General features: G+C 45.6%; 2 protein-coding genes across 4 annotated transcripts in view; both read left to right on the top strand.

Annotated features, from left to right (window-relative positions):
• The first annotated feature begins 1,193 nt into the window (after positions 1 to 1,193).
• LOC115183148 (keratin-associated protein 4-1-like) lies at positions 1,194 to 13,508 on the top strand. The gene is made up of 2 exons (XM_029744475.1): positions 1,194 to 1,784; positions 13,503 to 13,508. The coding sequence occupies exons 1-2, from the start codon at positions 1,194 to 1,196 to the stop codon at positions 13,506 to 13,508; spliced, it is 597 nt and encodes a 198-aa protein (XP_029600335.1).
• LOC115183140 (rho GTPase-activating protein 8) overlaps positions 7,982 to 22,800 on the top strand; it is a 39,603-nt gene continuing 24,784 nt past the window's right edge. For 2 of the 3 annotated variants that reach the window (XR_003873967.1, XR_003873966.1), the window contains exons 1-2: positions 7,982 to 8,254; positions 13,503 to 13,586. Coding sequence is in view for 1 of the 3 variants with exons in the window: in XM_029744470.1 (XP_029600330.1) it covers positions 13,541 to 13,586 (46 nt within the window). In the remaining 2 variants the exon portion in view is untranslated. The remainder of the gene's footprint in view (positions 8,255 to 13,502; positions 13,587 to 22,800) is intronic. The other variant, XM_029744470.1, reaches the window with a different exon arrangement.

Here is a 22,800-nt window from a genome sequence, read left to right as displayed (position 1 = left end):
AGGATCAGTGGGCGGAGTCAGACACAAAAACACATTCTGGTTCTCAGCCACCATTCACCCCACCTCTCTCTCTCTCTCTGTCTCTCTCTCTCTCTCTGTCTCCCTCTGTCTCTCTCTCTCCCCCTCTCTCTCTCTCTGTCTGTCTCTCTCTCTCTCTCTTTGTCTCTCTCTCTTTGTCTCTCTCTCTCTCTCTCTGTCTCACTCTCTCTCTCTCTGTCTCTCTCTCTCTCTGTCTCCCTCTCTCTTTCTCTCTCCCCCTCTCTCTCTGCTTTAAGCCAGGGCTAAATCAAGCACCCGTTCTGTTTCAGCTGGATGTGTCCAGACATCAGAAGGAGGAGCGTAGCCATGGTGCAGGTGTGTGTTGGCATGAAGCAGACGTTGGCAGTGGGCACAGAGCTCTACGGCTTGCTGTGCTGGGATTGGTTAGCGGACGGTCATGTGGAGCAAGTCTCTGATGTCACTGCATCGTCTAGGAGCTCAGTACCAATCAGAGAGTGTTGGCGGGGGGGGGGGAATTATAGTTTGGCGTGGCTGGTATGAGGTGTCATGGGTGTTGGTGTGTGTGTGTGTTTTGTGTTGAGCTAGTGCTGATGGTTTTGGAGAACAGTCCCCAGGCTAGATGGTAAGCCAATAGGGAGCCAGCCATTCAAACCCACTACTGAACACTGTGCTGTTCCTCATCCCTCCACCAGGTGTCAGTATTTGTCTAGATTTTACCCCAGCCAGCTCCGACGAGCATCAGAATGTCATGCTGTTCAATGTGTTCCTGTCATGGAGTGTTCTGAACAGGACAGAGAATGGCACTGTTGCCAGACGACAGGACTGTTGCCAGACAACCGGACTGTTGCCAGACAACAGGACTGCTGCCTGACAACCGGACTGTTGCCAGACAACAGGGCTGCTGCCAGACCACCGGACTGCTGCCTGACAACCGGACTGCTGCCAGACAACCGGACTGCTGCCAGATGACAGGACTGCTGCCAGATGACAGGACTGCTGCCAGACCACCGGACTGCTGCCTGACAACAGGACTGCTGCCAGACCACCGGACTGCTGCCTGACAACCGGACTGTTGCCAGACAACCGGACTGCTGCCAGACAACAGGACTGCTGCCAGACAACCGGACTGTTGCCAGACGACAGGACTGTTGCCAGACCACCGGACTGTTGCCAGACGACAGGACTGTTGCCAGATGACAGGACTGCTGCCAGACGACAGGACTGCTGCCAGACGGCAGGACTGCTGCCAGACGACAGGACTGCTGCCAGACGACAGGACTGCTGCCAGACGACAGGACTGCTGCCAGACAACCGGACTGCTGCCAGACAACCAGACTGCTGCCAGACGACAGGACTGCTGCCAGACAACAGGACTGCTGCCAGACAACCGGACTGTTGCCAGACGACAGGACTGCTGCCAGACCACCGGACTGTTGCCAGACGACAGGACTGTTGCCAGACGACAGGACTGCTGCCAGACGGCAGGACTGCTGCCAGACGACAGGACTGCTGCCAGACGACAGGACTGCTGCCAGACGACAGCTGCAGACGACAGGACTGCTGCCAGACGACAGGACTGCTGCCAGACGACCGGACTGCTGCCAGACAACCGGACTGCTGCCAGACAACCAGACTGCTGCCAGACAACCAGACTGCTGCCAGACAACCAGACTGCTGCCAGACGACAGGACTGCTGCCAGACGACAGGACTGCTGCCAGACAACCGGACTGCTGCCAGACAACCGGACTGCTGCCAGACGACAGGACTGCTGCCAGACAGTTCAGTCTGCAGTTCGACAACATACAACAACACAGAGTTACACATGGAGTAAAACAAATATACAGTCAATAATACAGTAGAAAAATACGTCTATATACAATGTGAGCAAATGAGGTGAGATAAGGGAGGTAAAGGCAAAATAAGGCCATGGTGGCGAAGTAAATACAATATAGCAAGTAAAACACTGGAATGGTAGATTTGTAGTGGAAGAAAGTTCAAAGTAGAAATAGAAATAATGGGGTGCAAAATAAATAAATAAATAAATACAGTAGGGGAAGAGGTAGTTGTTTGGGCTAAATTATAGATGGGCTATGTACAGGTGCAGTGATCTGTGAGCTGCTCTGACAGCTGGTGCTTAAAGCTAGTGAGGAAGATATAACAGATAAAGACTGGCTTATTTGACGCCAAACCAACAACATTAGTTACTAATAACATAAATTGCTAACGTACGATGTAAAATGAGGATTTTATGATATAATGTCAACTTTATACATTTCTATCCCGGGACCAATTCAATTTTCAACTCACCCGCAGAAATTCTCCATAAATCTGCTGTGGATTACCCAGAATCCCATAATTTTATCACTGAGTGGATTAGAAAATGTAAACACACTAATCCACCAGGAGGTGGAATAACACCCATTTTATGCAGGAATTTAACAACTTAATCACACCGCTACATAGGCTACAGGACCAGTATGTTTCTATAGGCTACAGGACCAGTATGTTTCTGTAGGCTACAGGACCAGTATGTTTCTATAGGCTACAGGACCAGTATGTTTCTGTAGGCTACAGGACCAGTATGTTTCTGTAGGCTACAGGACCAGGATGTTTCTGTAGGCTACAGGTCCAGGATGTTTCTATAGGCTACAGGACCAGTATGTTTCTATAGGCTACAGGACCAGTATGTTTCTGTAGGCTACAGGACCAGGATGTTTCTATAGGCTACAGGACCAGGATGTTTCTATAGGCTACAGGACCAGTATGTTTCTATAGGCTACAGGACCAGGATGTTTCTGTAGGCTACAGGACCAGTATGTTTCTATAGGCTACAGGACCAGGATGTTTCTGTAGGCTACAGGACCAGTATGTTTCTATAGGCTACAGGACCAGTATGTTTCTGTAGGCTACAGGACCAGTATGTTTCTATAGGCTACAGGACCAGTATGTTTCTGTAGGCTACAGGACCAGTATGTTTCTGTAGGCTACAGGACCAGGATGTTTCTGTAGGCTACAGGTCCAGGATGTTTCTATAGGCTACAGGACCAGTATGTTTCTATAGGCTACAGGACCAGTATGTTTCTGTAGGCTACAGGACCAGGATGTTTCTATAGGCTACAGGACCAGGATGTTTCTATAGGCTACAGGACCAGTATGTTTCTATAGGCTACAGGACCAGGATGTTTCTGTAGGCTACAGGACCAGTATGTTTCTATAGGCTACAGGACCAGGATGTTTCTGTAGGCTACAGGACCAGTATGTTTCTATAGGCTACAGGACCAGGATGTTTCTGTAGGCTACAGGACCAGTATGTTTCTATAGGCTACAGGACCAGTATGTTTATATAGGCTACAAGACCAGGATGTTTCTGTAGGCTACAGGACCAGGATGTTTCTGTAGGCTACAGGACCAGTATGTTTCTATAGGCTACAGGACCAGTATGTTTCTGTAGGCTACAGGACCAGGATGTTTCTATAGGCTACAGGACCAGAATGTTTCTGTAGGCTACAGGACCAGAATGTTTCTGTAGGCTACAGGACCAGTATGTTTCTGTAGGCTACAGGACCAGTATGTTTCTGTAGGCTACAGGACCAGAATGTTTCTGTAGGCTACAGGACCAGTATGTTTCTGTAGGCTAGAGGACCAGTATGTTTCTGTAGGCTACAGGACCAGTATGTTTCTATAGACTACAGGACCAGTATGTTTCTGTAGGCTACAGGACCAGTATGTTTCTGTAGGCTACAGGACCAGTATGTTTCTATAGGCTACAGGACCAGTATGTTTCTGTAGGCTACAGGACCAGTATGTTTATATAGGCTACAGGACCAGGATGTTTCTATAGGCTACAGGACCAGGATGTTTCTGTAGGCTACAGGACCAGTATGTTTATATAGGCTACAGGACCAGGATGTTTCTATAGGCTACAGGACCAGTATGTTTCTATAGGCTACAGGACCAGTATGTTTCTGTAGGCTACAGGACCAGTATGTTTCTGTAGGCTACAGGACCAGTATGTTTCTGTAGGCTACAGGACCAGGATGTTTCTGTAGGCTACAGGACCAGTATGTTTCTATAGGCTACAGGACCGGTATGTTTCTATAGGCTACAGGACCAGTTTGTTTCTGTAGGCTACAGGACCAGTATGTTTCTGTAGGCTACAGGACCAGTATGTTTCTATAGGCTACAGGACCAGTATGTTTCTATAGGCTACAGGGCCAGTATGTTTCTGTAGGCTACAGGACCAGTATGTTTCTGTAGGCTACAGGACCAGTATGCTTCTGTAGGCTACAGGACCAGTATGTTTCTGTAGGCTACAGGACCAGTATGTTTCTGTAGGCTACAGGACCAGTATGTTTCTGTAGGCTACAGGACCAGTATGTTTCAGTAGGCTACAGGACCAGTATGTTTCTGTAGGCTACAGGACCAGTATGTTTCTGTAGGCTACAGGACCAGTATGTTTCTATAGGCTACAGGACCAGTATGTTTCTGTAGGTTACAGGACCAGAATGTTTCTATAGGCTACAGAACCAGGATGTTTATATAGGCTACAGGACCAGAATGTTTATATAGGCTACAGGTCCAGTATGTTTCTGTAGGCTGCAGGACCAGGATGTTTCTGTAGGCTACAGGACCAGTATGTTTCTGTAGGCTACAGGACCAGTATGTTTCTGTAGGCTACAGGACCAGTATGTTTCTATAGGCTACAGGACCAGTATGTTTCTGTAGGCTACAGGACCAGTATGTTTCTGTAGGCTACAGGACCAGTATGTTTCTGTAGGCTACAGGACCAGTATGTTTCTATAGGCTACGGGACCAGTATGTTTCTGTAGGCTACAGGACCAGTATGTTTCAGTAGGCTACAGGACCAGTATGTTTCTGTAGGCTACAGCACCAGTATGTTTCTATTGGCTACAGGACCAGGATGTTTCTATAGGCTACAGGACCAGTATGTTTCAGTAGGCTACAGGACCAGTATGTTTCTGTAGGCTACAGGACCAGTATGTTTCTGTAGGCTACAGGACCAGTATGTTTCTATAGGCTACGGGACCAGTATGTTTCTGTAGGCTACAGGACCAGTATGTTTCAGTAGGCTACAGGACCAGTATGTTTCTGTAGGCTACAGCACCAGTATGTTTCTATTGGCTACAGGACCAGGATGTTTCTATAGGCTACAGGACCAGTATGTTTCAGTAGCCTACAGGACCAGTATGTTTCTGTAGGCTACAGGACCAGTATGTTTCTGTAGGCTACAGGACCAGTATGTTTCTATAGGCTACAGGACCAGTATGTTTCTGTAGGCTACAGGACCAGTATGTTTCTGTAGGCTACAGGACCAGGATGTTTCTGTAGGCTACAGGTCCAGGATGTTTCTATAGGCTACAGGACCAGTATGTTTCTATAGGCTACAGGACCAGTATGTTTCTGTAGGCTACAGGACCAGGATGTTTCTATAGGCTACAGGACCAGGATGTTTCTATAGGCTACAGGACCAGTATGTTTCTATAGGCTACAGGACCAGGATGTTTATGTAGGCTACAGGACCAGTATGTTTCTATAGGCTACAGGACCAGGATGTTTCTGTAGGCTACAGGACCAGTATGTTTCTATAGGCTACAGGACCAGGATGTTTCTGTAGGCTACAGGACCAGTATGTTTCTATAGGCTACAGGACCAGTATGTTTATATAGGCTACAAGACCAGGATGTTTCTGTAGGCTACAGGACCAGGATGTTTCTGTAGGCTACAGGACCAGTATGTTTCTATAGGCTACAGGACCAGTATGTTTCTGTAGGCTACAGGACCAGGATGTTTCTATAGGCTACAGGACCAGAATGTTTCTGTAGGCTACAGGACCAGAATGTTTCTGTAGGCTACAGGACCAGTATGTTTCTGTAGGCTACAGGACCAGTATGTTTCTGTAGGCTACAGGACCAGAATGTTTCTGTAGGCTACAGGACCAGTATGTTTCTGTAGGCTACAGGACCAGTATGTTTCTATAGGCTACGGGACCAGTATGTTTCTGTAGGCTACAGGACCAGTATGTTTCAGTAGGCTACAGGACCAGTATGTTTCTGTAGGCTACAGCACCAGTATGTTTCTATTGGCTACAGGACCAGGATGTTTCTATAGGCTACAGGACCAGTATGTTTCAGTAGGCTACAGGACCAGTATGTTTCTGTAGGCTACAGGACCAGTATGTTTCTGTAGGCTACAGGACCAGTATGTTTCTATAGGCTACGGGACCAGTATGTTTCTGTAGGCTACAGGACCAGTATGTTTCAGTAGGCTACAGGACCAGTATGTTTCTGTAGGCTACAGCACCAGTATGTTTCTATTGGCTACAGGACCAGGATGTTTCTATAGGCTACAGGACCAGTATGTTTCAGTAGCCTACAGGACCAGTATGTTTCTGTAGGCTACAGGTCCAGTATGTTTCTGTAGGCTACAGGACCAGTATGTGTCTATAGGCTACAGGACCAGTATGTTTCTATAGGCTACAGGACCAGTATGCGTCTATAGGCTACAGGACCAGTATGTTTCAGTAGGCTACAGGACCAGTATGTTTCTGTAGGCTACAGGTCCAGTATGTTTCTATAGGCTACAGGACCAGTATGTTTCTGTAGGCTACAGGACCAGTATGTTTCTGTAGGCTACAGGACCAGTATGTTTCTGTAGGCTACAGGACCAGTATGTTTATTTAGGCTACAGGACCAGGATGTTTATTTAGGCTACAGGACCAGTATGTTTCTATAGGCTAGGCTACAGGACCAGTATGTTTCTGTAGGCTACAGGACCAGTATGTTTCTGTAGGCTACAGGACCAGTATGTTTCTATAGGCTACATGACCAGTATGTTTATTTAGGCTACAGGACCAGTATGTTTCTGTAGGCTACAGGACCAGTATGTTTCTGTAGGCTACAGGACCAGTATGTTTCTGTAGGCTACAGGACCAGTATGTTTCTGTAGGCTACAGGACCAGTATGTTTCTGTAGGCTACAGGACCAGTATGTTTCTGTAGGCTACAGGACCAGTATGTTTATGTAGGCTACAGGACCAGTATGTTTCTGTAGGCTACAGGACCAGTATGTTTCTGTAGGCTACAGGACCAGTATGTTTATATAGGCTACAGGACCAGGATGTTTCTATAGGCTACAGGACCGGGATGTTTCTATAGGCTACAGGACCAGTATGTTTCTGTAGACTACAGGACCAGTATGTTTCTGTAGGCTACAGGACCAGTATGTTTATATAGGCTACAGGACCAGGATGTTTCTATAGGCTACAGGACCAGTATGTTTCTGTAGGCTACAGGACCAGTATGTTTCAATAGGCTACAGGACCAGTAACGTTAGCTGCTGGATGAGGCATATTGCTCCATCTCCCTGAGTGACCATCATGTCATTTGTATTTATTTTATTTCACCTTTATTTAACCAGGTAGGCTAGTTGAGAACAAGTCCTTTATTTAACCAGGTAGGCTAGTAGAGAACAAGTCCTTTATTTAACCAGGTAGGTTAGTAGAGAACAAGTCCTTTATTTAACCAGGTAGGCTAGTAGAGAACAAGTCCTTTATTTAACCAGGTAGGCTAGTTGAGAACAAGTCCTTTATTTAACCAGGTAGGCTAGTAGAGAACAAGTTCTAATTTACAACTGTGACCTGGCCAAGATAAAGCAAAGCAGTTCGACACAAACAACAACACAGAGTTACACATAAACAAACGTACCGACCAATAACACAATAGAAAAACAAATAGAAAACAAAAATAAAAAAATGTCGTCATGAAATCCACTAGAGTGTAGCCTACTGAGGGCCTACTCATCATTAGTCATAGAAAACTTCCTGCTTTCACCACCAACCAACCTCTTTTAGCGCAAATATAATAATTCAGGAAACCTGAAGTCCCGCTGAGCAAGTTGTCCATCGAGACAGCATATAATTGCAATACATGGAGATTTCAGATAGCCATCTACATTTCCCCTTCCTGTTATAAAGTCAAATATTTTCTCTCTTTTAGACATTCACTTCCTTGTAATCAGGGGAGAAGAAGAATATATCAGGGGACTTACTTTTGTTTTCTTACCATTTTTAATTCCTACTTTTTCTTCTTCTTCCCCATATCGGACTACTGGTTTGATTGAATAGCGCAGGAGGACTCTGTTTGAGCATGCGCATTACCCTGTCAGCATGGAAGAGGAAGTTTCGTTCCAGAAACACCTGAGCAGAACATGTCTCCTATTCAAACCGCTACGGAAGGTAAGGGTCATATTTCATTGTTCTTAGTAGGATCATGTCGTTGTTCTCATGTTGTGTTTCGGGTCAGAATAGTTAGAAAACAGTCTCTAACTCAAACTAACGTTATTTTAATCAGCTATCAAGGAGTTGTGTCCAGGTGTAGTTGAGTATCAATCGCACACGCGGAATGTTTCCGTCCTTTACGCCTTTTCCGTAGTCTCGTCCGTTTTTTACCGGATTTAATAAAGGATTATTCACTTCCAGTTGTGTTCCAGTCTAGTTTAATACAGGAACAACAGTATGGAGGAGACTGTGCATGTTAAACTGAACGGACAGAACAGGAGTCCATGGGCTCTGCTCAGGTCGTCTAGTTATTCTGTGTTATGAGAAAACATTGAAAGACGTGAGACTTTTGTACCGAAGTAAAGTTGGTTTTTATATTCACACATTCATCACACATTCGACCAAAAAAAGACATTTAAAAATGTAAAAATCAATAACTAATTCACCGTTTGTCACAGAATCATCAAGCTAGATATGATTTCATTTTTTTTTATAAATGTCTAATATACTTTTACAACTTTTTTGGTTTTGAGTAGAAATTCCAGTTTTGACTTGATAGAAATACATCAAATCTATGAAATCAATAACTAATTCACTGTTTGTCACAGAGATGGAAACCATTCAGCTTGTTTGGGGACGACAACAAAGGACTTCAACAAAGACAAAATGGAAAGTAATTGAATGGGCCTGTTTGCTGTTAAATTAGAGACATATTATATATATATATATATATATATTTATATATATAAATAAGACTGTTGTGCCTTGTAACTACTTTAACATGTGGAACTGTTGCACTAACAATACAAACATTACTTTGGCATACAATTTAAGATGGAAAACATTGTACAATTTTATGTAAATATTGTTTAATTTCATATAGAACAAATTGCACTTGAAATTAAACATTTTATTTTAAAAAGTTATTGCAAATAAATGCATTTTGTCTCTGAAAAAAAAGTGAAAATCAATGAATTAGTTATTGATTTGTTCATCTTTTAAAACGCAATATTTAAGATTTAATTTATTTCTATTGAATCAAAACTGGAATTTTTCATTGAAAACAAAAGTTGTAAAAGTAAGCTAGACATTTCATAGAATAAATCATACATAGTTTGATGTTTCTGCGACAAACGGTGAATTAATTATTGATTTATACGTTTTTTAAAATGGCTTTTGGCGAATGTCTGTCGAATGTTCGAATGTATGAAATATAAAACCAACTTTTACCTCGATGACATTTGGCTACTTGGATGAAAAATAACAGGAGTCACACACAAGCTGATTTAAAAAATGAAACCCTTTCCCAGCATGCAATGTAGATGAGGAAAAGATTGTTCTCCTTTAGTGGGATGATTTCCATCATCCCTGTCAACAGGTTTATATAATTTCTGTATCCTCCGGGCAACCATTTATAAATTCACCACTCAACTGATGTTAAACCTTCCTACAGTTCATTACAGATTGTAAACCAGGTCATGTGATATAACCAAAGATGTTGTTTGTCCATTACTGGGCGTTACATTAACCCCGTACAAACCCGCCGCCAGACCGTGTGTTGTTGTCCACCCACACCAGACGCCATAGAGTCGAACTAACATGGGGAACGGACCGTGTGTTGTTGTCCACCCACACCAGACGCCATAGAGTCGAACTAACATGGGGACCGGACCGTGTGTTGTTGTCCACCCACACCAGACGCCGTCAGGACACGCAGCTGGAAATATCAAAAGCTTGGATTAAACATGGGTTGTTATTTTACCTGAAATGCACAAGGTCCTTTACTCTGACAATTAATCCACAGATAAAAAAATGGTCAACCGTTTCTAGTCATCTCTCCTTCAGTCTTCTTCTGTGGACTTTATATGGCAGTTGGCAAACAACTTTAAGGTGCATTACCACCACCAGCTGGCCTGGAGTAGCGGACCTCAGTTCATCTTTCAATCACCCACGTGGGTATATGCTCCTAACATCCAATGAGGAGATGGCATGTGGGTATACGCTCCTAACAACCAATGAGGAGATGGCATGTGTGTATATGCTCCTAACAACCAATGAGGAGATGGCACGTGGGTATATGCTCCTAACAACCAATGAGGAGATGGCACGTGGGTATACGCTCCTAACATCCAATGAGGAGACGGCATGTGGGTATACACTCCTATAAACCAATGAGGAGATGGCATGTGGGTATACGCTCCTAACAACCAATGAGGAGATGGCATGTGGGTATACGCTCCTAACAACCAATGAGGAGATGGCATGTGGGTATACGCTCCTAACAACCAAGGAGGAGATGGCATGTGGGTATATGCTCCTAACATCCAATGAGGAGATGGCATGTGGGTATATGCTCCTAACAACCAATGAGGAGATGGCATGTGGGTATATGCTCCTAACATCCAATGAGGAGATGGGAGAAGCGGGACTTGCAGCGCATCAAGCGTCACAAATGGGACCAGGTTTAATTTTAGCGCTTGGCTACGCTGACGCAAAGGTTGAATAACATATTATGTGTACATTTATTTTGCGACGCTCGAGTCGTGTGCGGTGTGTTCAGCCTGTTACATACAGTGTTTCCTGTAAACCCCCCAGTAATGGACACCACAAATCTTTGGTTATATCATGTTATGTGGCCTAGAATCTATAGCTGGCCTACAGTATGTGCAGTCAACCCCCAGGTGTACTGGGTAGGGTCCCACAGTCAACCCCCAGGTGTACTGGGTAGGGTCCCACAGTCAACCCCCAGGTGTACTGGGTAGGGTCCCACAGTCAACCCCCAGGTGTACTGGGTAGGGTCCTACAGTCAACCCCCAGGTGTACTGGGTAGGGTCCTACAGTCAACCCCCAGGTGTACTGGGTAGGGTCCCACAGTCAACCCCCAGGTGTACTGGGTAGGGTCCCACAGTCAACCCCCAGGTGTACTGGGTAGGGTCCCACAGTCAACCCCCAGGTGTACTGGGTAGGGTCCCACAGTCAACCCCCAGGTGTACTGGGTAGGGTCCTCAGTCAACCCCCAGGTGTACTGGGTAGGGTCCCGCAGTCAACCCCCAGGTGTACTGGGTAGGGTCCCACAGTCAACCCCCAGGTGTACTAGGTAGGGTCCTCAGTCAACCCCCAGGTGTACTGGGTAGGTTCCTACAGTCAACCCCCAGGTGTACTGGATAGGGTCCTACAGTCAACCCCCAGGTGTACTGGGTAGGGTCCTACAGTCAACCCCCAGGTGTACTGGGTAGGGTCCACAGTCAACCCCCAGGTGTACTGGGTAGGGTCCTACAGTCAACCCCCAGGTGTACTGGGTAGGGTCCTACAGTCATCCTCCAGGTGTACTGGGTAGGGTCCCACAGTCAACCCCCAGGTGTACTGGGTAGGGTCCTCAGTCAACCCCCAGGTGTACTGGGTAGGGTCCCACAGTCAACCCCCAGGTGTACTGGGTAGGGTCCCACAGTCAACCCCCAGGTGTACTGGGTAGGGTCCCACGGTCAACCCCCAGGTGTACTGGGTAGGGTCCCACGGTCAACCCCCAGGTGTACTGGGTAGGGTCCCACGGTCAACCCCCAGGTGTACTGGGTAGGGTCCTACGGTCAACCCCCAGGTGTACTGGGTAGGGTCCTACAGTCAACCTCCAGGTGTACTGGGTAGGGTTCCACAGTCAACCCCCAGGTGTACTGGGTAGGGTTCCACAGTCAACCCCCAGGTGGTAATGAGACGGGGTCTACGGTGGTAATGAGACAGACGGGGTCTACGGTGGTAATGAGACAGACGGGGTCTACGGTGGTAATGAGACAGACGGGGTCTACGGTGGTAATGAGACAGACGGGGTCTACGGTGGTAATGAGACAGACGGGGTCTACAGTGGTAATGAGACAGACGGGGTCTACAGTGGTAATGAGACAGACGGGGTCTACAGTGGTAATGAGACAGACGGGGTCTACAGTGGTAATGAGACAGACGGGGTCTACAGTGGTAATGAGACAGACGGGGTCTACAGTGGTAATGAGACAGACGGGGTCTACAGTGGTAATGAGACAGACGGGGTCTACAGTGGTAATGAGACAGACGGGGTCTACAGTGGTAATGAGACAGACGGGGTCTACAGTGGTAATGAGACAGACGGGGTCTACAGTGGTAATGAGACAGACTGGGTCTACGGTGGTAATGAGACGGGGTCTACAGTGGTAATGAGACGGGGTCTACAGTGGTAATGAGACAGACGGGGTCTACGGTGGTAATGAGACAGACGGGGTCTACGGTGGTAATGAGATAGACGGGGTCTACGGTGGTAATGAGACAGACGGGGTCTACAGTGGTAATGAGACAGACGGGGTCTACAGTGGCAATGAGACAGACGGGGTCTACAGTGGCAATGAGACAGACGGGGTCTACAGTGGTAATGAGACAGACGGGGTCTACAGTGGTAATGAGACAGACGGGGTCTACGGTGGTAATGAGACGGGGTCTACAGTGGTAATGAGACGGGGTCTACAGTGGTAATGAGACGGGGTCTACGGTGGTAATGAGACAGACTGGGTCTACGGTGGTAATGAGACGGGGTCTACAGTGGTAATGAGACAGACGGGGTCTACGGTGGTAATGAGACAGACGGGGTCTACGGTGGTAATGAGACAGACGGGGTCTACGGTGGTAATGAGACAGACGGGGTCTACGGTGGTAATGAGACAGACGGGGTCTACGGTGGTAATGAGACAGACGGGGTCTACGGTGGTAATGAGACAGACGGGGTCTACGGTGGTAATGAGACAGACGGGGTCTACGGTGGTAATGAGACAGACGGGGTCTACGGTGGTAATGAGACAGACGGGGTCTACGGTGGTAATGAGACAGACGGGGTCTACGGTGGTAATGAGACAGACGGGGTCTACGGTGGTAATGAGACGGGGTCTACGGTGGTAATGAGACGGGGTCTACGGTGGTAATGAGACAGACGGGGTCTACGGTGGTAATGAGACAGACGGGGTCTACGGTGGTAATGAGACAGACGGGGTCTACGGTGGTAATGAGACAGACGGGGTCTACGGTGGTAATGAGACAGACGGGGTCTACGGTGGTAATGAGACAGACGGGGTCTACGGTGGTAATGAGACAGACGGGGTCTACAGTGGTAATGAGACAGACGGGGTCTACGGTGGTAATGAGACAGACGGGGTCTACAGTGTTTACATAATCATGTCATCTGTGTTTTCAGTGTTGACAGTGGAAGGTGAAAGTGAAAACTAGAGTTCAATGGCAACGATCTCAGCTACCGATCTGGAGCAGCTGGCTGAAATAGGTGACGTGCACACACACACACACACACACACACACACACACACACACACACACACTATTTAATAGTTGAGATTGTAACACTATTCGTCCATGAAACACGAATAGTGTAAAATGTACATCGTCTTCCTACCTTCTATTCCTCTAAATATATTTATACCCGTTTATACCCTATATATATATTATTACCACTATATATATATTATTACCACTATATATATATTATTACCACTATATATATATTATTACCACTATATATATATTATTACCACTATATATATATTATTACCACTATATATTATTATTACCACTATATATATATTATTACCACTATATATATATATATATATTATTACCACTATATATATTATTATTACCACTATATATATTATTATTATTACCACTATATATATATTATTACCACTATATATATATATTATTACCACTATATATATTATTATTACCACTATATATATATATTATTACCACTATATATATTATTATTATTACCACTATATATATATTATTACCACTATATATATATATTATTACCACTATATATATTATTATTATTACCACTATATATATTATTATTATTACCACTATATATATTACCACTATATTACCACTATATTATTATTATATTACCACTATATATATTATTACCACTATATATATTATTATTATTACCACTATATATATATTATTACCACTATATATATATATTATTACCACTATATATATTATTATTATTACCACTATATATATTATTATTATTACCACTATATATATATATTATTACCACTATATATATATATTATTACCACTATATATATTATTATTCTTACCACTATATATATATTATTACCACTATATATATTATTATTATTACCACTATATATATATTATTACCACTATATATATATATATATATATATATTATTACCACTATATATTCCACTATATATTACAACTTAATACCACTATATATATATATATATATATTTATTATTATTATTACCACTATATATTACAACTTATTACCACTATATATATATATATATATATATATATATATATATTTATTATTATTATTACCACTATATATTACAACTTATTACCACTATATATATATATATATATATATTATTACCACATATATATATATATATATATATATGTATATATGTTTATTATTATTATATATATATATATTATTACCACTATATATTACAACTTATTACCACTATATATATATATATTTTTTTTACCACTATATATATATATATCTTATTACCACTAATATATATATATATACCAGTTAGAATTCAAAGAGGTCCAGTGACTAACAGTTCATCCCCCCAAAGGTCCAATGTAGCTCTTGTATATGTATATCTAATTATCAAAGTACTACATTTCAATAACATTTCAACAATATTTATTGCACATTTTCAATGCAGACACATTAAACATGAGGTGAAATACATGTGCAGCCGAATCGTAAATAAAAGTAGGTCTGTCACAAATGTTCTCATTTCAAACACAACGAGACGGCGTCTTCAAACGCAACGAGACGGCGTCTTCAAACGCAACGAGACGGCGTCTTCAAACGCAACGAGACGGCGTCTTCAAACGCAACGAGACGGCGTCTTCAAACGCAACGAGACGGCGTCTTCAAACGCAACGAGACGGCGTCTTCAAACACAACGAGACGGCGTCTTCAAACGCAACGAGACGGCGTCTTCAAACACAACTAGACTGCGTCTTCACACGCAACGAGACGGCGTCTTCAAACGCAACTAGACGGCGTCTTCAAACATGTTCAAACGCGACGAGACGGCGTCTTCACACATCTTCAAACGCAACTAGACGGCGTCTTCAAACATCTTCAAACGCAACGAGACGGCGTCTTCGAACGCAACGAGACGGCGTCTTCGAACGCAACGAGACGGCGTCTTCGAACGCAACGAGACGGCGTCTTCGAACGCAACGAGACGGCGTCTTCGAACGCAACGAGACGGCGTCTTCGAACGCAACGAGACGGCGTCTTCGAACGCAACGAGGACGGCGTCTTCGAACGCAACGAGACTGCGTCTTCGAACGCAACGAGACGGCCGTCTTCGAACGCAACGAGACGGCGTCTTCGAACGCAACGAGACGGCGTCTTCGAACGCAACGAGACGGCGTCTTCGAACGCAACGAGACGGCGTCTTCGAACGCACGAGACGGCGTCTTCAAACGCAACGAGACGGCGTCTTCAAACGCAACGAGACGGCGTCTTCGAACGCAACGAGACGGCGTCTTCGAACGCAACGAGACGGCGTCTTCGAACGCAACGAGACGGCGTCTTCGAACGCAACGAGACGGCGTCTTCGAACGCAACGAGACGGCGTCTTCGAACGCAACGAGACGGCTTCTTCGAACGCAACGAGACGGCGTCTTCGAACGCAACGAGACGGCGTCTTCGAACGCAACGAGACGGCTTCTTCGAACGCAACGAGACGGCGTCTTCGAACGCAACGAGACGGCGTCTTCGAACGCAACGAGACGGCGTCTTCGAACGCAACGAGACGGCGTCTTCGAACGCAACGAGACGGCGTCTTCGAACGCAACGAGACGGCGTCTTCGAACGCAACGAGACGGCGTCTTCGAACGCAACGAGACGGCTTCTTCACACGCAACGAGACGGCGTCTTCGAACAAAACAAACGCAACGAGACCGCGTCTTCAAACAAAACAAACGCAACGAGACCGTGTCTTCAAACGCAACGAGACGGCGTCTTCGAACAAAACAAACGCAACGAGACCGCGTCTTCAAACAAAACAAACGCAACGAGACCGTGTCTTCAAACGCAACGAGACCGTGTCTTCAAACGCAACGAGACGGCGTCTTCACACGCAACGAGACGGCTTCTTCACACGCAACGAGACGGCTTCTTCACACGCAACGAGACGGCTTCTTCACACGCAACGAGACGGCGTCTTCGAACGCAACGAGACGGCGTCTTCGAACGCAACGAGACGGCGTCTTCGAACACAACGAGACGGCGTCTTCAAACGCAACGAGACCGCGTCTTCAAACAAAACAAACGCAACGAGACCGCGTCTTCAAACGCAACGAGACGGCGTCTTCAAACGCAACGAGACGGCGTCGTCTCCTACAGCATCATGGGCATTAGAAGGGGGAAATTATCAATGCCCTAGATCTAACTGAAGAGGTACCAATCTCTCACCATGACCCACAAACACTCAGGCTGTCATTGCCATGTAGCTAAGATCTTTCTGACCCCCCCCCCTCTGTGAGTCAGACTTACTGACTCTGTTCTCTGGAACAGAGGATATGATTCAGTCAGGGGACCCAAACACAAACAGGCTTAGTTTCCTCCCAACCACATTCTGCACCTCACCATACAAAGCTGTTTTTAGAACGGGCGATCTTGCAAGAAGGAGGAGGAGGAGAGGGATATGAAGAAGGAGAGGGATATGAAGGAGGAGGGATATGGAGGAGGAGGGATATGAAGGAGGAGAGGGATATGAAGGAGGAGGAGGAGGAGGAGAGGGGATATGAAGGAGGAGGAGGAGGAGAGGGGATATGAAGGAGGAGGAGGAGGAGAGGGGATATGAAGGAGGAGGAGGAGGAGAGGGGATATGAAGGAGGAGGAGGAGGAGAGGGGATATGAAGGAGGAGGAGAGGGGATATGAAGGAGGAGGAGGAGGAGAGGGGATATGAAGGAGGAGAGGGGATATGGAGGAGGAGAGGGGATATGGAGGAGGAGGAGGAGGAGAGGGGATATGGAGGAGGAGGAGGAGGAGAGGGGATATGGAGGAGGAGGAGAGGGGATATGAGGGAGCAGAACGGGTCATCTTGCTGATAAGAGGCCCAGCTCATAATTGTATCTGGAGGGGCTTGGAGAGGGAGAGGAGGAGGAGGAGGAGGGAAGCTGGTAGCTGGTCATTGTTAATTAACAAATTTGGGCAGGGCTCACACTCCCTCCTCTCTGCCTCCTCTCTCCCTCCTCTCTCCCTCTCTCCCTCCTTCCTCCTCTCTCCCTCCTTCCTCCTCTCTGCCTCCTTCCTTCCTCCTCTCTCTCTCCTTCCCTCCCTCCCTCCTCTCTCCCTCCCTCCTTCCTCCTCTCTCCCTCCTTCCTCCTCTCTCCCTCCTCTCTCCCTCCTCTCTCCCTCCCTCCTTCCTCCTCTCTCCCTCCTTCCTCTTCTCTCCCTCCTCTCTCCCTCTCTCCCTCCTCTCTCCCTCCTTCCTCCTCTCTGCCAAGCCAAGGACTGGGAGGTCATCTGGCCGAGTGTTAGCTGCTTAACATTCCGTCACACCACTTCAAGGAAAACCAGGCAGCTGGAAAGCACCTAGAATATCAACACGTCTTTTGATGTTTTTTGTGACCACAGCTGACTGTGTTCTCCTTCCAATGTTTATTCCTGGAAGGAGGATCATTAAGAATATCCTCCCCGTTCCACAGTTAGTCCATTAGTTAGACTGAGCCGTTCCACAGTTAGTCCATTAGTTAGACTGAGCCGTTCAACAGTTAGTCCATTAGTTAGACTGAGCCGTTCCACAGTTAGTCCATTAGTTAGACTGAGCCGTTCCACAGTTAGTCCATTAGTTAGACTGAGCCGTTCCACAGTTAGTCCATTAGTTAGACTGAGCCGTTCCACAGTTAGTCCATTAGTTTGACTGAGCCGTTCCACAGTTAGTCCATTAGTTAGACTGAGCCGTTCCACAGTTAGTCCATTAGTTAGACTGAGCCGTTCCACAGTTAGTCCATTAGTTAGACTGAGCCGTTCCACAGTTAGTCCATTAGTAGACTGAGCCGTTCCACAGTTAGTCATAGTTAGACTGAGCCGTTCCACAGTTAGTCCATTAGTTAGACTGAGCCGTTCCACAGTTAGTCCATTAGTTAGACTGAGCCGTTCCACAGTTAGTCCATTAGTTAGACTGAGCCGTTCCACAGTTAGTCCATTAGTTAGACTGAGCCGTTCCACAGTTAGTCCATTAGTTAGACTGAGCCGTTCCACAGTTAGTCCATTAGTTAGACTGAGCCGTTCCACAGTTAGTCCATTAGTTAGACTGAGCCGTTCCACAGTTAGTCCATTAGTTAGACTGAGCCGTTCCACAGTTAGTCCATTAGTTAGACTGAGCCGTTCCACAGTTAGTCCATTAGTTAGACTAGACTGAGCCGTTCCACAGTTAGTCCATTAGTTAGACTGAGCCGTTCCACAGTTAGTCCATTAGTTAGACTGAGCCGTTCCACAGTTAGGCCATTAGTTAGACTGAGCCGTTCCACAGTTAGTCCATTAGTTAGACTGAGCCGTTCCACAGTTAGTCCATTAGTTAGACTGAGCCGTTCCACAGTTAGTCCATTAGTTAGACTGAGCCTTTCACAGTTAGTCCATTAGTTAGACTGAGCCGTTCCACAGTTAGTCCATTAGTTAGACTGAGCCGTTCCACAGTTAGTCCATTAGTTAGACTGAGCCGTTCCACAGTTAGTCCATTAGTTAGACTGAGCCGTTCCACAGTTAGTCCATTAGTTAGACTGAGCCGTTCCACAGTTAGTCCATTAGTTAGACTGAGCCGTTCCACAGTTAGTCCATTAGTTACACTGAGCCGTTCCACAGTTAGTCCATTAGTTAGACTGAGCCGTTCCACAGTTAGTCCATTAGTTAGACTGAGCCGTTCCACAGTTAGTCCATTAGTTAGACTGAGCCGTTCCACAGTTAGTCCATTAGTTAGACTGAGCCGTTCCACAGTTAGTCCGTTCCACAGTTAGTCCATTAGTTAGACTGAGCCGTTCCACATTTAGTCCATTAGTTAGACTGAGCCGTTCCACAGTTAGTCCATTAGTTAGACTGAGCCGTTCCACAGTTAGTCCATTAGTTAGACTGAGCCGTTCCACAGTTAGTCCATAAGTTAGACTGAGCCGTTCCACAGTTAGTCCATTAGTTAGACTGAGCCGTTCCACAGTTAGTCCATTAGTTAGACTGAGCCGTTCCACAGTTAGTCCATTAGTTAGACTGAGCCGTTCCACAGTTAGTCCATTAGTTAGACTGAGCCGTTCCACAGTTAGTCCATTAGTTAGACTGAGCCGTTCCACATTTAGTCCATTAGTTAGACTGAGCCGTTCCACAGTTAGTCCATTAGTTAGACTGAGCCGTTCCACAGTTAGTCCATTAGTTAGACTGAGCCGTTCCACAGTTAGTCCATTAGTTAGACTGAGCCGTTCCACAGTTAGTTTAGTCCATTAGTTAGACTGAGCCGTTCCACAGTTAGTCCATTAGTTTAGACTGAGCCGTTCCACAGTTAGTCCATTAGTTAGACTGAGCCGTTCCACAGTTAGTCCATTAGTTAGACTGAGCCGTTCCACAGTTAGTCCATTAGTTAGACTGAGCCGTTCCACAGTTAGTCCATTAGTTAGACTGAGCCGTTCCACAGTTAGTCCATTAGTTAGACTGAGCCGTTCCACAGTTAGTCCATTAGTTAGACTGAGCCGTTCCACAGTTAGTCATTAGTTAGACTGAGCCGTTCCACAGTTAGTCCATTAGTTAGACTGAGCCGTTCCACAGTTAGTCCATTAGTTAGACTGAGCCGTTCCACAGTTAGTCCATTAGTTAGACTGAGCCGTTCCACGTTAGTCCATTAGTTAGACTGAGCCGTTCCACAGTTAGTCCATTAGTTAGACTGAGCCGTTCCACAGTTAGTCCATTAGTTAGACTGAGCCGTTCCACAGTTAGTCCATTAGTTAGACTGAGCCGTTCCACAGTTAGTCCATTAGTTAGACTGAGCCGTTCCACAGTTAGTCCATTAGTTAGACTGAGCCGTTCCACAGTTAGTCCATTAGTTAGACTGAGCCGTTCCACAGTTAGTCCATTAGTTAGACTGAGCCGTTCCACAGTTAGTCCATTAGTTAGACTGAGCCGTTCCACAGTTAGTCCATTAGTTAGACTGAGCCGTTCCACAGTTAGTCCATTAGTTAGACTGAGCCGTTCCACAGTTAGTCCATTAGTTAGACTGAGCCGTTCCACAGTTAGTCCATTAGTTAGACTGAGCCGTTCCACAGTTAGTCCATTAGTTAGACTGAGCCGTTCCACAGTTAGTCCATTAGTTAGACTGAGCCGTTCCACAGTTAGTCCATTAGTTAGACTGAGCCGTTCCACAGTTAGTCCATTAGTTAGACTGAGCCGTTCCATCAGTTAGTCCATTAGTTAGACTGAGCAGTAGTGTTGAGATCTGTATTGTTGTTGGAACTATCCCAGTAGACATGAGAGAGGCAGTAGAAACTAAAAGGTTAAATGGTCTCATTGTCCCCCAGAATAAACAACAGAGAACTCTGGGTAGCTTTTCCCAACCCGGCTCCCTATATCAGTACACTACACTTGACAAGGGCCCTTAGGGCTCTGCTCATAATAGGGTGTCATTTGGGACACAATCAGTAATTCTGGTTTCCTTCCCTCTGGACCGCTGGGCAGAGCAGGGTAAATACCCATCTAGATTAGGACACAGTTTCCAGTCTCTTGTTTTGGAACTTTTTTTTTTTATCCGTTTTTTTGTTTTCTGTGGATTATCAGTTTTTGGGGGCGGAAACAGCAACGGACAGGAAAGGCCCGACACGACCCAGGAAGTGGATGTGAATTTATAGAGAGATTTATATGGTTGTCATATATTATTGTTATTAATCTAAATGTTTAGACGGGAATGGGCCAATAACCTAGTCAGTAGTCTGTACAGGACTAGTTATGTGTCGTTGAAGTGATGTCATAACCTAGTCAGTAGTCTGTACAGGACTAGTTATGTGTCGTATTTTGAAAGAACAGCATGTATAACATTGTCTTCAGCCTCCTCAGTGAGCTACAGAACAACACTGACATTTACCGTCTACTTTTTTGGGTTTCAACATGGCTGTTTAATCAACGTTTGGTGCTATCTGGGATCCCTGGGATGTCCATATCCTTAAATCCTAATCCTAATCCATTGCCCTATACAATCCAGTACATTCGTTTGGCCTGATTCTGTTTCGGGTTTTTTTTCCCAGGTTTCCATTTTTTCAGGTTTTCGGTCTCTAAATCACTATTTTGTTGTTGTTTTTGTAATAGAAAAACAACTAAATTGAAGCACTTTGTGACAACTGCTGATGTAGAAAATACTTTATAAATAAATAAATCTGATCTACCAGAAGGTTTCTCATTACAATTGTTGTTAACGGCTAGACAGCGGTCTCGTCTCTTCAGTGAGTTGTTAACGGCTAGACAGCGGTCTCGTCTCTTCAGTGAGTTGTTAACGGCTAGACAGCGGTCTCGTTGTCTCTTCAGTGAGTTGTTAACGGCTAGACAGCGGTCTCGTTGTCTCTTCAGTGAGTTGTTAACGGCTAGACAGCGGTCTCGTTGTCTCTTCAGTGAGTTGTTAACGGCTAGACAGTGGTCTCGTCTCTTCAGTGAGTTGTTAACGGCTAGACAGTGGTCTCATTGTCTCTTCAGTGAGTTGTTAACGGCTAGACAGTGGTCTCGTCTCTTCAGTGAGTTGTTAACGGCTAGACAGTGGTCTCGTTGTCTCTTCAGTGAGTTGTTAACGGCTAGACAGTGGTCTCGTTGTCTCTTCAGTGAGTTGTTAACGGCTAGACAGTGGTCTCGTTGTCTCTTCAGTAAGTTGTTAACGGCTAGACAGTGGTCTCGTCGTCTCTTCAGTGAGTTGTTAACGGCTAGACAGTGGTCTCGTTGTCTCTTCAGTGAGTTGTTAACGGTTAGACAGTGGTCTCGTCTCTTCAGTGAGTTATTAACGGCTAGACAGTGGTCTCGTCTCTTCAGTGAGTTGTTAACGGCTAGACAGCGGTCTCGTTGTCTCTTCAGTGAGTTGTTAACGGCTAGACAGTGGTCTCGTCTCTTCAGTGAGTTGTTAACGGCTAGACAGCGGTCTCGTTGTCTCTTCAGTGTGTTGTTAACGGCTAGACAGCGGTCTCGTTGTCTCTTCAGTGAGTTGTTAACGGCTAGACAGTGGTCTCGTCCTTCAGTGAGTTGTTAACGGCTAGACAGTGGTCTCATTGTCTCTTCAGTGTGTTGTTAACGGCTAGACAGCGGTCTCGTTGTCTCTTCAGTGAGTTGTTAACGGCTAGACAGTGGTCTCGTCCTTCAGTGAGTTGTTAACGGCTAGACAGCGGTCTCGTTGTCTCTTCAGTAAGTTGTTAACCTCTTACATCTAGACGTTCCGCTAGCGGAACA

Source organism: Salmo trutta, unplaced genomic scaffold (genome assembly GCF_901001165.1).
Source record: "Salmo trutta unplaced genomic scaffold, fSalTru1.1, whole genome shotgun sequence".
In the NCBI taxonomy this organism is placed as follows: Eukaryota; Metazoa; Chordata; class Actinopteri; order Salmoniformes; family Salmonidae; genus Salmo; species Salmo trutta.
This window is presented reverse-complemented; position numbering and strand designations above follow the sequence as displayed.